General features: G+C 44.9%; 1 protein-coding gene across 1 annotated transcript in view; it reads left to right on the top strand.

Moving 5' to 3' along the window:
* The window catches only part of LOC141098584 (cytochrome P450 2K1-like), a 187,872-nt gene that overhangs the window by 35,882 nt on the left and 135,831 nt on the right, over positions 1-16,159 (top strand). The window contains exons 3-4 of the mRNA XM_073586494.1: positions 7,589-7,751; positions 10,129-10,278. Of these exons, the coding sequence (XP_073442595.1) occupies positions 7,589-7,751; positions 10,129-10,278 (313 nt within the window). The remainder of the gene's footprint in view (positions 1-7,588; positions 7,752-10,128; positions 10,279-16,159) is intronic.

The following is a 16,159-nucleotide window of genomic DNA, read 5'->3' on the forward strand; positions in this document are numbered from 1 at the left end:
CTTTATAACAGGAGCCGACACAGTCCTGTCTCTTCACCAGCTGCATCTGAGTTTTTTGGATAGGTAGCGCCTGTGTTACTTTACCATAATTATTTTCATTACTCCACTGTTGAATTGTGTCATAGTGATGAAGAAGCAGGCTCGGTAATGCTCGTTACTCGCCCGAGTATCACTATACTCGTGGTACTCGGTGAGAATATTGCAGTGCTAGTTAGGCAGGGGAGTATATGTGACTATATACATATCAGTGCAAGGCATGCAGGCACTGTATGTGTGTATATAGATATCATTGCATATATCAAGAGGGTCCATTCCATAACTGCCTGCTTCTGCTGCCTATTACATATATACCTAGCTCCAGGTATCAGTGGCCAGGAATATTTTTTTTTTTGCATCTTATTCCTGATTATTTTATTCCAAAGCAACCCAGAGCCCCCTTTTTTTCCCTCCATTTGCTTGTTGACACTGCAGAATACAGCCAGATCCTTTTTATAGTGCAGCCTGAAATTCCAGCTATTTTAAACAGGTTTGCCTGTCCCAGCTATCATATCTGAGTGCGCAGAAAATTCTGCCATTTTTTTGTGGTACTGAAAAAATTTTTTGGGAGTGTCTTAAAAAATTTCTTGACACCATTTTGCTTCCCAAAAAATATTTAGCTACAGGGCAAATATTTTACACTGGGATTTGTCTGCCACACGGATTGCATATCATTGCGCTCAAAATTGTGCCAGTTTTGGCCTCCATAGAATTTTTTTGTTGTGTCTTAGCTAGTGATGAGCGAACTTGCTTGCCACTACTCGTTACTCACCCGAGTATCACTGTACTCGGTGTACTCAGCGAGCACCGAGCATTTCCGGGATTACTCGGCAGGAACTCGGATCTCCACCCAGCTTTTTTGGCGGACTTTACAGACTCAATTACGATGCAGGGATTGTCTGCCAAACAATGAAACGCCGCAGCCATCTTTGTTGTGGTCATGCATCAGGGGTATAAGACAGGACGCCGCCCTGCTCAGCGCATTCAGCTGTGGATTTAGAAAGTGAAGGGAGAGCTGCTGCTGAGATAGGGTCAGAATTGGGGATTTATTAGTCAGTGTGTGGTCTACCATCGTAAACTACTAAAATCCAGCTAAACCAACAATCCTACTAACGACTAATTCCGGAGTATATTGGTTCCAGTGTTAGGTAGGCAGGGTAGTGTACGTTTCTCTATACACATCAGTGCAAGGCCTGCAGGCACTGTATGTGTGTATATAGATCATTACATACATCAAGAGGGTCCATTCCCTTCCTGTGTTCTGGTGCTGCTGCTGCTGCTGCTACCTGTAGGATATATTGACTGTATATAACTAGCCCTAGGTGTAATTGGCTTTGAAAACTTTTTTGCCAGGGCTAATAGAGCTTTTTTTATTACAAAGCAATCCAGAGCCCTTTTTTTCCCTCCATTTACTTTTTGACAGTGCACAATACAGCCAGATCCTTCTCCTAGCACAGCGTGAAAATACAGCAATTTTAAAGGGAATTCCAAACATCCCTTTTGAGTGCACAGAGAAATATTTAATTTTTATGTGGTACAGTTGAGTAGATTTTTTTTTGAGTGTCTTACACAATTTCTTTGAAGAGGAGGATGAATGAACTCATGGAGATCAACATCCGACACTGCGGAGACACCATCACGTGTTTCTCAACGCAGTGATTCTAGAGCACTGCCCCCATCCCTTATGGGAAATATGCAAAACATGCAAAACAGAAGCCGCGGAGACACCATCACGTGTTTCTCAATGCAAGCAATGACCAGCCAGGTCTTTGTCCGGGAAGGAACAACCACGGGAAGGGCAGTCTCCAATGAAGGAAACCACCTATGCCAAAACATGGTATCCATCCACATACAGCTGTTTCGGGGTATTGCCCCTCATCAGTGTGGAGTAGGAAACTGGCTGGTAGGAGCAATGCCTAGTAAAAAGACTATGAAGAGGAGGATGAATGAACTCATGGAGATCAACATCCGACACTGCGGAGACACCATCACGTGTTTCTCAACGCAGTGATTCTAGAGCACTGCCCCCATCCCTTATGGGAAATATGCAAAACATGCAAAACAGAAGCCGCGGAGACACCATCACGTGTTTCTCAACGCAAGCAATGACCAGCCAGGTCTTTGTCCGGGAAGGAACAACCACGGGAAGGGCAGTCTCCAATGAAGGAAACCACCTATGCCAAAACATGGTATCCATCCACATACAGCTGTTTCGGGGTATTGCCCCTCATCAGTGTGGAGTAGGAAACTGGCTGGTAGGAGCAATGCCTAGTAAAAAGACTATGAAGAGGAGGATGAATGAACTCATGGAGATCAACATCCGACACTGCGGAGACACCATCACGTGTTTCTCAACGCAGTGATTCTAGAGCACTGCCCCCATCCCTTATGGGAAATATGCAAAACATGCAAAACAGAAGCCGCGGAGACACCATCACGTGTTTCTCAACGCAAGCAATGACCAGCCAGGTCTTTGTCCGGGAAGGAACAACCACGGGAAGGGCAGTCTCCAATGAAGGAAACCACCTATGCCAAAACATGGTATCCATCCACATACAGCTGTTTCGGGGTATTGCCCCTCATCAGTGTGGAGTAGGAAACTGGCTGGTAGGAGCAATGCCTAGTAAAAAGACTATGAAGAGGAGGATGAATGAACTCATGGAGATCAACATCCGACACTGCGGAGACACCATCACGTGTTTCTCAACGCAGTGATTCTAGAGCACTGCCCCCATCCCTTATGGGAAATATGCAAAACATGCAAAACAGAAGCCGCGGAGACACCATCACGTGTTTCTCAACGCAAGCAATGACCAGCCAGGTCTTTGTCCGGGAAGGAACAACCACGGGAAGGGCAGTCTCCAATGAAGGAAACCACCTATGCCAAAACATGGTATCCATCCACATACAGCTGTTTCGGGGTATTGCCCCTCATCAGTGTGGAGTAGGAAAACAGAAGCCGCGGAGACTGCCCTTCCCGTGGTTGTTCCTTCCCGGACAAAGACCTGGCTGGTCATTGCTTGCGTTGAGAAACACGTGATGGTGTCTCCGCGGCTTCTGTTTTGCATGTTTTGCATATTTCCCGTAAGGGATGGGGGCAGTGCTCTAGAATCACTGCGTTGAGAAACACGTGATGGTGTCTCCGCAGTGTCGGATGTTGATCTCCATGAGTTCATTCATCCTCCTCTTCATAGTCTTTTTACTAGGCATTGCTCCTACCAGCCAGTTTCCTACTCCACACTGATGAGGGGCAATACCCCGAAACAGCTGTATGTGGATGGATACCATGTTTTGGCATAGGTGGTTTCCTTCATTGGAGACTGCCCTTCCCGTGGTTGTTCCTTCCCGGACAAAGACCTGGCTGGTCATTGCTTGCGTTGAGAAACACGTGATGGTGTCTCCGCGGCTTCTGTTTTGCATGTTTTGCATATTTCCCATAAGGGATGGGGGCAGTGCTCTAGAATCACTGCGTTGAGAAACACGTGATGGTGTCTCCGCAGTGTCGGATGTTGATCTCCATGAGTTCATTCATCCTCCTCTTCATAGTCTTTTTACTAGGCATTGCTCCTACCAGCCAGTTTCCTACTCCACACTGATGAGGGGCAATACCCCGAAACAGCTGTATGTGGATGGATACCATGTTTTGGCATAGGTGGTTTCCTTCATTGGAGACTGCCCTTCCCGTGGTTGTTCCTTCCCGGACAAAGACCTGGCTGGTCATTGCTTGCGTTGAGAAACACGTGATGGTGTCTCCGCGGCTTCTGTTTTGCATGTTTTGCATATTTCCCATAAGGGATGGGGGCAGTGCTCTAGAATCACTGCGTTGAGAAACACGTGATGGTGTCTCCGCAGTGTCGGATGTTGATCTCCATGAGTTCATTCATCCTCCTCTTCATAGTCTTTTTACTAGGCATTGCTCCTACCAGCCAGTTTCCTACTCCACACTGATGAGGGGCAATACCCCGAAACAGCTGTATGTGGATGGATACCATGTTTTGGCATAGGTGGTTTCCTTCATTGGAGACTGCCCTTCCCGTGGTTGTTCCTTCCCGGACAAAGACCTGGCTGGTCATTGCTTGCATTGAGAAACACGTGATGGTGTCTCCGCGGCTTCTGTTTTGCATGTTTTGCATATTTCCCATAAGGGATGGGGGCAGTGCTCTAGAATCACTGCGTTGAGAAACACGTGATGGTGTCTCCGCAGTGTCGGATGTTGATCTCCATGAGTTCATTCATCCTCCTCTTCATAGTCTTTTTACTAGGCATTGCTCCTACCAGCCAGTTTCCTACTCCACACTGATGAGGGGCAATACCCCGAAACAGCTGTATGTGGATGGATACCATGTTTTGGCATAGGTGGTTTCCTTCATTGGAGACTGCCCTTCCCGTGGTTGTTCCTTCCCGGACAAAGACCTGGCTGGTCATTGCTTGCGTTGAGAAACACGTGATGGTGTCTCCGCGGCTTCTGTTTTGCATGTTTTACACAATTTCTTGACACTATTTTGCTGAACCCCCCAAAAAATACATACAGGCCACATATTTTACAGTGTGGTATATCTGTGACACACCTCATCCATCCGTCTGCTAAAAATTTTGGTCTTTATAGCCCTAAATTCATTTTTTTTGGTGTCTGGCACTGTACTTATATACAGCACTATTTAGCCAATAAATAAAAAAAATACAGGCCACACATTTGTCGTAGTGGTATTTCCGTGCAAGCTCATATCTGTGCTTGCTCAAAGTTTGGCAAGTTTACGGCAGTTTTCTTTTTTCGTCCTGAGTGCCACTGTACTTATATACAGCAGTATTTAGCAAAAAAATACAGGCCACAAAATTTTTGGTGTGGTATCTTCATGTGCATGCTCAAACTTTGGCCATTTTACAGTAATTTGTCAATGCGGGAGCCCACACATTTTTTTACAACGAATTAACCCCTTAAATTAACACCTACACCTCCCAAATTTTACACATCGACCCTCATCTAATTACTAATGAAAGACATATGAAACAAAACATGAAATGAAATGGTTTACTGTATGTAAACCATGTGTCATTTCATGTCGGGTTGGGGAATGATTTGACAAAAGCCGGCAATTGAAGCTATGAAGAACTCTGTGAAATATAAATATATATGTATATATGTGTCTCAATGACATATATATATATATATATATATATGTATCCTATGTGTCTATATCTATTCTTTCGTTTGTGTTATAAAACCTGTCAGTGTGATTTTACTGTATTGCGCACTGAATTGCCGGCTTTTCTAAAGGGCACCGGGTGAGTATTTCTCGCAAGTCACATGTGTGGTCCGTGTGTAATGCGTATTTTTAGTGCACCCGTGCTGCGATTGGCACGGACCGTAGAATACGGGCGAGAATTATACGGCTGTTGGGAGCTGCCCCTTAGAGAATCATTTGTCCGTGTGTAATGCGTGCTTTTAACCCCTCTCACTCGTCCATATTCCTCTCTAGTGTGACCCCGGCCTAAGGCCTTTACCTGAGCTCTGTAGCACTACCTGTCACCTGAGTAATACACTCTACAGACCTCAATTCTCTCTGGGACATATCCTATAATTATTCCATTGATGCTCAAAACCATACAAAAGATTCATTCTGCCTGGGTGGGTAGTTTCCAGAAGACGTGCGTAGTCTTGTGCAGATTGGTCAAGGGCACTCCTGTTCTTTCCCTTGAGGAGGCTGCTTCTAAGTAAAATGAGGCTTGTACATGTTCCTGACATCAGGCCTGACAGACTGAGCACAATACAGGCCCTCGCTTGTTACACTGTATTTCCAATGTAATTTTAATGCTTTTGGTGTCTGGTTGAATCCAATTATCCAACATTGATCATACAGCTCCCCCAGCTCCTGTATTATATTCACCTTACAGCAGCTTCACCCGCTATGACAGTGGTTACATTGGGATCCGGTGGCAAAAATGAGCTGTGTACATTACAAAACGCAGGTTTCACAGCTCCTGGTGGCCCTCTGAAAATTGTAATTGAGGGCCGCATAAAGACATGGCGGTGGACATGGGGGTGGTGGAGGGCAAAGCCCAAAATTCTATTGGCCATGTTTGAAATGGCATTGTAAAGGGATGAGGAATATGTATTTCACTACCTTGCTAACTGTTTGGCATGAGGGAGGGACCTCCCAAATGTAGGAGTGAGAGCCCTCACAAATGGTAAAGGAAAAAACTAAGGCAAAAATGCTCTGCGTGTACATATACTAAAGGGGAGGTATATTTTTTTTATTTTTATTTCGCATTATATACATGTAATTATGAAGGAAAAAATGTTTCTCAGTATTTTTGCCTTTAAAAAAAATTTTGGTTTCGCTTGGTATGTCTTTTTAAAAATCCTTAAAACTGGCACAATAACATTATTCCCAGATATCATATGAGAGTCAGAAAGACATGCAGACATCTTCTCCAGTCTGTTCCCATTTAGTTTTAGGTCTTTCCCATCAATTTCAGCTTTTTTTCCCAGGCCCCCAGACCTGTTTGTTGGGTTCAGCAGAATAATATTCGGCTTTTCCCTTGACTTGCATTGGATTCGTTATTCAGTACGAACACACGCATATTAGAAATTGTTTGTGAATAACATTTTCCCAAATCCAAATATTTCCCTATTCAAACATTAATCATGTGCCTTTATCAGCCACAGGTGGAAATGGAGCTTCTCCAACGTTTGATAACCTGTTAAATGCCAGTGTCAATCTCTGACAGCACCATTAACACACACTAACAGAGATCTCGTCATTCCATGCGCCCATCGGCCGTGTGATGTGATCGCTGGTGCTGACGGATTGCCAGGACAGCCATCAGTCAGGAGTGAAAGGGTTAAACAAAGTGCAAATGATGAATTGGGCTCATAGTCTATGAAATTGCCATAGACGCGCCCTATACCAGGAATAATATGGGCTGCTATCCACAAATCCTAACACTTATAAATTGAGGCCAGACACTGATTCTGATATAAAGTCATTTTTTCATATAAGCAAATGGTTAAAAAAAATCATTTCTTGGATATCAGTTTGGCATATCTCCTACCAATGACTCATTGTCACTGGTTTAGTTGCCATTAAAATCTGCGCCATCAGCAATGTCAAGGTAGCGGGAAATTAATGAAGGTTTTAGGTTTAAGTTTTAGGAAAGCAGAGACATGCTATGGGTGAGTATCGTTTGGTAATCAATGATCCTGCTAATTACACGGTTGGAGCAATCCAAGCTGTAACCTGCAGAGAGTATAATACCACCGGAACAAACCATTTTTTAAATCACTGAAATGTATGTAAAAACACCGATATTTTTGGGATTGATGTAATCATTGTGATCTTCAGATCCAAGTTATGTCTCTTGGAGAAGAGGAGAATTAAGTAAAAGCACAAAACTTAAAATTGGCCCAGATGGCAAGAGATTAAAGTTCATTAAGATAAATTCAGAAAATGTCTGTAATAAATTTTGCTCTACTATTAGAATATGTTCACCATAAAAAACAGGCAAAATTTCATTAAGAAATTCACTAACCAACAGTCATTTCACTTTTCAGCTCTCTAAGAAGTATGGACCCGTGTACACCTTACAATTAGGAGTTGAGAAAGTTGTTGTCATATGTGGGTACGAGGCTGTAAGAGACGCCCTTGTCAATCATGCAGATGAATTTTCAGGAAGACCTAAAGTGGCAATGTTTGATGAAATGTACAAAGGACACGGTAACAATCATAAAATTACCACTGATCGGGGGATGGATTGAATTTGCTTTACAAGTTAATTTCCTTTGTAAATAGGTTGTCTGGTCTCGAAATCTTCAACTAAAATTGTGGGTCGTTAAAGTAAACTTGATCTCATGTGGGCACCAGATCTATCCTCCAAAATTAGCTTACTGTAACGACTATATACTACAACGGCCTGTCTTGGTTCTGAAATGGTGACATCAACTCCTACTTTACATGTTGAACCTCAATTTAGACATTTTGTATGTAATCTTCTGGAGGCACACAACTTGGCCTCATCATGAATTTGACAAGCAGGGGTCACCATGGCCTTCATATCCCCATACCAGCTAAGCTTCAGACAGTTTGTTGGAGCTGGGCGAAATCAGCATGAAAGCGGAAAAAGTCAAAACATTTTTGGACAAGCTTGTGATTTCAAAATATTTGTGAATTTTCGTAACTTTTTATCTCAGAATTCTGGCATAAGTCCTTTGAAGAATTGAGGCCCTTATCCTTCCTTCTTTTCCTCTTGTCCCAAGAATAGATAAACAAAGTTTACTCCTAGACAGATTGAAAAAACAGGTCATAAAGTGGTCAAGATCTTAGCAAATATACATAAAAGAAGTAATTCCACATCAGACTGGAGTGATGCTTAAATGTATCCCATTAATAGAGTTGCAAGTGCGGGAGATATTCTTGGGAAACAGTGAGGTTAAAGGAAGAGTCAGACAGCTGTGTACTGTAATATTAATGGGAATTGCAATGAAAAGCTCAAACTGGTTCTCCTAGCCAAGCGTGACAGCTTCATAGAAATGCATGCTGTCACGCTTGGGTAAGGAGGGCCGACGGCCAGTCCAAGCATTATGTTGCAATCCCCATCTGAGTTATACAGTCATCTGTCTCTTCGCGTAGACTGAAAACAAAAATTGAGCGTGATTCGAGTTGGTACATATGCAGCATATAAACGCATGTTCACATTGACCATGAAACATACGTAACCTACAGGAGGAAAAAATGATCAAAAACCCTGCTGCAACTAAGTAAATAAAAAGCAAAGTGAATTTAAATAACACAGAGTTTTTAGTAATACTTTTTTTTATCAAAAATAGCATAAAAGCCGTCCCACCACGACAAGGTAACTCCGATTGGGACAATTCTACACTCTCTAATATTAAAAACCTTACCATGTGCCAAAGTCGACCTCAGTGTGAATAAGGGTAGACAAAAGGACTGGGCCCAAAAAGTGGAACACCAGTCTGGGGAAGCCTTATATACAATTTCCAGCTCAGGAGAGGGAGGCCACATAGAATGCAATAATACAAAGAAAAAACACAAAAATTGAGCTTGGTTTGAGTTGGTATACATGCAGCACATAAACGCATGTTCACATTGGCCATAAAACATATAAAACCTACAAGAGAAAAAATTAGCAAAAACCCTGATATAACTAAGAAAATAAAAAGCAAAAGTGCATTTAAAGTTTTTAGTAATTTTTTTTTTTTAATCAAAAATAGCATAAAAGCCGTCCCACCACGACAAGGTAACTCTGATTGGGACAGTCCTACACAGTCTGGTGTTTCCCCAGACTGGTGTTTCATTGGTTGGTCCCAGTCCTTTTGTCTGCCCTTATTCACACTGAGGTCAATTTTGATGCATGGTAAGGTTTTTATTAGTCAGTGTAGGACTGTCTCGATAAGAGTTACCTTGTCGTGGTGGGATGGCTTATGATTTTTGATAAAAAAAAGTATTACTAAAAACTCTGTGTTATTTAAATGCACTTTTGCTTTTTATTTACTTATTTAAAGCATCGTTTTTGCTCATTTTTTCTCCTGTAGGCTTTATATCTTCACATAGACTGGTAAATCTCTTGACTGCCAAAACAATACACACCTCCTCAACTAGACCTCACACCTACTCAAAGATCTTTTCTGGTAGGTGGGTACAAGAACCTACATGATGATTTGTGGCCTGATCAATTGGCATGTGTTTGTTCTCCGGCTTTATTCCTTTCTCATTTCTTGATCTACTGTTTACTTTAAGTTCTTGTTCAACTGGTTATTATTACAGTGACTTAATTTCCATATCACCTCTTACTTCCCAACTTCTGCCAAAAATGTAAATTTACTGAGCAGAGAGAAAGGATACATATTCTACTGCAGGGTAAAACACTGATTGGGTCTGCAAGAAATATAATTTAGAATTGGTGCATACCTTAAGTCACTCACATAGGACATTCTTTAAAAAAAAATCTCATTTTCAGTAGACACTGTTTTGTTAATCATCGCAAAATATTTTTCAACACATTAGAAATTTTGCCTAATGTTTTGGTTGCCATCTTGCTTCTCTCATTTTCCCTTCTTACATATTGTGTCCTCAGGAATTATTATGGCTTCCAGTGATAACTGGAGAGAAATGAGACGGTTTACTCTGTCAACACTTCGAGATTTTGGAATGGGGAAGGAAGCCATCGAAAACAAGATTTCTGAAGAATCAGATTTTCTGGTGCAAAAGTTCAGATCTTACAAAGGTTGGTGAATGGCTCCTTTACACTTTGTTTGTGCAGTGCATAGCTTCAATAAAAGATCTTACTATGTCATGAGTCCATCAGAGGAGATAATTCTGAAGGTCCACAAAAACAGAACCCTATTATTGTCACGATCCATTTTTGGATCTGTGTCAGTTTGGGCTGCTGACATATAGGCTTTTTAACTTTCAGGCAATCGGGGGTTAATGTTAGTTCCCCCCCCGTTGGCGGCTGGTGTTACTACATTTTTAGTTAGTCTTATCAGGAGCATTGATGGTTCTGCTGAAGAGAGGATCTTTCTGGAGCAGTGGTGATTCTGCTGAAAGCTGAGTTGAGGATCCTTACTCTGCTGCACGGTGCATTGGCAGCAAAAAAGCTAAGTGTTGTTTTGTTTAACCCTGTCTGTTGTATCTCCCCTTGGTGTTTTATTAGTGCAGCGGTGGGACCAGTGTCTGCACTTACCAATTCCCTAGTGAGAGATAGGTGCAATTTAAGTGAGGGACAAGGTATCCTGCTCGGCGACGGTTTGAAAAAAGCTGTATAGGGACATCAAATTAGTCCAGGACTCAGCCGCAGCAGAGGGCAGGTGTTCCTTTCCCCGTTCCCTATTGCAGGACCCACTATTGTAATTGTTTCCCCGGTGTCCCCTTCCTTGTCTTGTTGTTTGGTGACCGACCGTTCGTCAGGTCGCGTTACGCAGGGCCAGTCACAAATCTTGACATTATAACCGAGCATCCATTTTTTCTGGTGAGCCTTGGCCCAAATGCAGACCTTTGTCCAATTGCTTCAGCCCCTTACTGAGGAGCATTGGGTGCTGCGTGGTGTGGTGGAGCAGCAGCTGTAGCAGATGGTGGGGTTCGAAGCCTCAGCTCAGGGTCAGGCTCAACTAGAACCCAAGTTATCTCTCCCAGAGTGATTTTCAGGAGGGAGAGATCATTTTTGGTTGTTAAGGAGCCCTGCAAGCTACACTTCAGGCTCCGCAGTCGTTCATTAGGGAGTGAGGAACAGCGGGTGGGATTCATCATATCTCTCCTTAAAGGTGGTCCCCAATCCTGGGCCTTCTCTCTGCCGGCCAATTCACCATCTCTAAGGTCAGTGGGTGAGTTTTTTGCGGCTTTGGCGAATATGCCCCCTGTAGTCTTTGCTAGGGAGGAGGACTCACTGGTGCAGGTGGACGAGCCCAGGCAGGTGGGAGGAATTGGTTCCCCAGCGATGTTGCCTGCGGTTCGTCGTGGTTTGGGGGCATGTTTTTGCTGTGGGCAGACTGGCAATTTTTTTAGGGTCTGCCTGGCTCGCGCCAAAACTTCTGTACCACCTAAGAAGCCGTGTCCCCCTGGTCGTGTGGAGGGAGGTGACCAGGGAGTGTATATTTCCTCCATTTTGCCCTCTCAGTGTACTATATCAGCAGAAGTGGTGGTTGGCGGGGTACCTGAGTGCATACCGGTGTTTGTAGACAGTGAAGCGGGAGTCAATCTGGTGGACGCTCACTTTGTCCAGACCCATGGCCTGAGGTGTAAGACTCTAAGCGTCCAGGCCATTGACTCTGTCCCAATGAGCCAGGGGAGGTTGACCCAAGTCATATAAAATATACACCTGCATATAGGGACTCATCATGAAGAGTCCCTGTCCTGCTACATCTTGGGGGGTATGCCATCACCTATCGTTTTAGGCCTCCCTTGGTTGGAAAGACACAATCTGGTAAGAGATTGGCAGTCTAGGGAAGTAGTTAGCTTGGATCAGTCGTGTGAGGGCTGTTGCCTGGGAGCTACTGTCTCTGCCACCTTTCTACAACCATCCCCTTCTTCTCCAGTGGGGGCAGCAGAGGTGCTGCCAGGGAGTAGGGGCAAGTCTCAACCCTCACCATTAGCCAACCCTGAGAGGCGGAGTCCTCGTAGAAGGGGTCAGAGTAGGGTGGTGGTTCCCTCTCTGAATTGTGTGAGTGTGGTGACACGGGGGGATGCCTCTGTTGTCAGTTCCTTAAAGAGTTTACCATCTTGTGGAAAGTGTGTGCATGACAATAAACATTCAGGACCTGTGTGTGAACTAGTACGTATGGGTGTCCACCAAAAACATCCAGTGGAAGTGTGTTGCTGGGGTCTGGAGTTCTTGGGTGATCGGGCTGTATTGGGTGTTGGCCATCCTTGGCCCAGGGACTTACCAGCTGGAGTTACCCCCAGTAATGCTGATACTCAACTCATTCCCCAGGTCGGCGCTTTGGAGATTTGTGGTGCCTCCAGAGCATACGTCGTCACCTCCAACAGACCACGTTTGCCATGAACCTGAGAGTCAGGTGGTTGCTGAGGTGAACTCTGGTGGATCTAGGCATCCTCACTGTAGGTGGTTTTCTGGTGAGATGCGGTGTTGAGGGTCCAGAGGTCCCTCATTGTCAGGGGGTACTGTCATGATCCATTTTTGGATCTGTGTCAGTTTGGGCTGATCACATATAGGCTTTTTTCCTTTCAGCCATCGGGGGTTAATGTTAGTTTTTCCCCTCGGTGGCCGCTGGTGTTACTACATGTTTAGTTAGTCTGCGTGTGCTGGTGATGACTAGTGTTGAATGATACTATCCGATATTGAGAAATATCGGATCGGATTGGATTGGCCGATACCTAAAAAGCATCGGGTATCGCCGATTCCGATACCGGAAGTCCCATTCAAGTCAATGGGACAGAAATATCGGAATTAAAAAAACCCTTTCTTTCCTTGTAGGTTAATTCTACATGAAGAAAAACAACTAAGAATAATGTAGAATGTATTGGGGGAGGTGGAGCAGACATTAAAGGCATAGAGGTTTAACCGAATCAAATGGAATAGCAGGAATACATTTTTTATTTTAAAGACGTTCGGAGTTACAAAGATATTGACAATGTTAACCTTTTTTATATTTTGTCAGATATGTATGTTTCACTACTTCCATGCTCTTCACCTTCTTTTTTACTTCTCCCACACTTTCTCCTTCATGATCCTCAGGAGTAGCATCTTTTTCATCAACTTATTCTTCACCTTATTCATCTTATTCTTCTTCACCTTCTTCCTATTATTCTTTTTTTTACATTCTTCATATTCTTCTTATTCAACTATTATTCTTCTGAATATTCTACTTCTTCATCTTCTTCCTATTCTTCTTCTTCATCATATTCTGATTTGTGACAGGCATTCCTGTAGTTGTTATCTATAAAAGTTTGAAGATTACACCTTCCGTTCTGCCTGTCACAAAAGATTTACAACAGGATTTGTCCGCGTTCAGTTTGGCCTGCAGCAGCAAGATTGCAGACAGCAGCCTTCCTGTCCTTTCTTATGTAGTTAGCTTGGGCCCCGTCTTTGCTCAGTCTATCTTTCTGTCTGTGTTAGTGTTTTCATCTTGCTTCACCGTCATTATATGTTGGGGGCTGCCTATTGCTTTGGGGTCTGCTCTGGGGCAGTTTAGATTTCCCCTTTCTTTCTTTAGGCCTATTTAATTCTCCGGCTGTGATCGAGGGGTCTAGGGCATCGTAGGAACCCCCCACGGCTACTGCTAGTTGTGTTGATAAGTTCAGGGGTCTGCAATCCGATAGCTGCCAACTTCTCTGGTTTTCTGGACTTAGCTAGCATTTCTGTTTTTGCCTCCTACAGTGACTCAATCATATCACACCACCAAGGACAAGCAGACGTTGCTGGAACTCGGATACCGAGAAGGAGGCACCTCAGCCAAAGGCACTGCCGAGAACCAGCTGACGGTATTGGAACCCGGATGAGTAGCAGAAGGTACCCATGAAAAACAAAGTTGCAAGGCCGCGAGCTGGCCGCAGTTACCGAAACCCACAGTCCTTACAGGGGTTGCTTGTCCTATTGACACTACGGAACCAGCCTTTATTACCAGAACTCGCAACCCACATAGGAATTACCAAAACTGCAGGCACCATAGACTCGGCTAACCCGACCGCAACACGACAGGACAACGTATTGGTGACAAAGTGACGTTGACACTTCCTGGAAACAGCTGGCGTGCTGGAACCAGGCTGGGCAGGAGGGAGTACCCATGCCAAAGACACTGCTGAGAACCAGCTGACGGTGCTGGAACCCGGAGGGGCAGCAGAGGGAACAAGAGCCAATGGCACAACCGTGGACCAGCTGACGGTGCTGGAACCCGGTTACTAAGCAGGAGGTACCTGTGCTAGAAAGCACTACCAAGGACCAGCAGACGTTGCTGGAACTCGGATACCGAGAAGGAGGCACCTCAGCCAAAGGCACTGCCGAGAACCAGCTGACGGTGCTGGAACCCGTATGGGTGGCAGAAGCTGCAAGAGCAAATGGAACTAGCGAGGACCAGCTGACGGTGCTGTAACCCGGTGGGGCAGCAGAAGGAACAAGAGCCAATGGCACTAGCGAGGACGAGCTGACGGTGCTGTAACCTGGTGGGGCAGCAGAAGGAACAAGAGCCAATGGCACTACCGAGGACCAGCTGACGGTGCTGGAACCCGGTTACTAAGCAGGAGGTACCTGTGCTAGAAAGCACTACCAAGGACCAGCAGACTTGGTAGTGCGTTGCTGGAACTCGGATACAGAGAAGGAGACACCTCAGCCAAAGGCACTGCCGAGAACCAGCTGACGGTACTGGAACCCGGATGGGTAGCAGAAGGAACAAGAGCAAATGGAACTAGCGAGGACCAGCTGATGGTGCTGGAACCCGGAGGGGCAGCAGAAGGAACAAGAGCCAATGGCACTAGCGAGGACCAGCTGACGGTGCTGGAACCCGGTTACTAAGCAGGAGGTACCTGTGCTAGAAAGCACTACCAAGGACCAGCAGACATTGCTGGAACTCGGATACTGAGAAGGATGCACCTCAGCCAAAGGCACTGCCGAGAATCAGCTGACGGTGCTGGAACCCGGATGAGTAGCAGAAGGTACCCATGAAAAACAAAGTTGCAAGTCGCGAGCCGGCCGCAGTTACCGAAACCCACAGTCCTTACAGGGGGTACTTGTCCTATTAGCACTATGGAACCAGCCTTTATTACCTGAACTCTCAGCCCACATAGGAAGCACCTAAACTGCAGGCACCATAGACTTGACTAACCCGACCGCAACACCACAGGACAACGTATTGGTCGCCAAGTGATGTTCACACTACCCGGAAACAGCAAGCGTGCTGGAACCAGGCTGGGAAGGAGGGAGTACCCGTGCCGAAGACAATTCTGAGCAGCAACTGGCGATGTTGGAGCCCAGGGTCAATTTGGGTGTAGGCTGAGGCCTAATTTCATCAAGTTTTATATCTGTTGTAGACCACTACTGATTTTAACCGTCCTCCAATTAGGCCTCTGGCTCCACTGTCTCTAGTATTTACCCTGTCCTCCAACATCGGCAGTTGCTGCTCAGAAGTGCTGTCTGCACAATCAACACTTGTTCCTGTGTTACTGGGGCTCAGTAACGCCAGTTGATCCCTTGATGTGTGTCCGGCAATGTCTCCTGCTCTGTCCACATTCCCACTACAGCGCTGCAGGGCAAAAGAAAGCTACGCTGATTGATAATGTAGCCTGGGTAAAGCACAATATTATTTGGAAAATCGCTATCTCTAACTGTTCCTCAGAGTCATGAACAGCAGCCTGTCCCTAACTGAATTCACAGCAGAGTGAACCCGAAATGGCGGCGGCGGCTTTTATAGTGCATCATGACATCATTTCAGGAGCCAATCACAGCCATGCCATTAGTTAACATGCCTACATGCCTAACAGGATGTGCCCACACTTCTGAGGATTGTTATTGGCTGAATTAAATCAAACTGGCTCATAGCATTATGGGAACTTCCGATTCCGGTATTCGATATGCAAAAAGTATCGGAACTCAGTATCGGAATTCCGATACCGCGAATATCGGCCAATATCCAATATTTGCGGTATCGGAATGCTCA

This window comes from Dendrobates tinctorius, unplaced genomic scaffold, assembly GCF_039654945.1.
Source record: "Dendrobates tinctorius isolate UK_male_01 unplaced genomic scaffold, ASM3965494v1 ptg000093l, whole genome shotgun sequence".
NCBI classification, from domain to species: domain Eukaryota; kingdom Metazoa; phylum Chordata; class Amphibia; order Anura; family Dendrobatidae; genus Dendrobates; species Dendrobates tinctorius.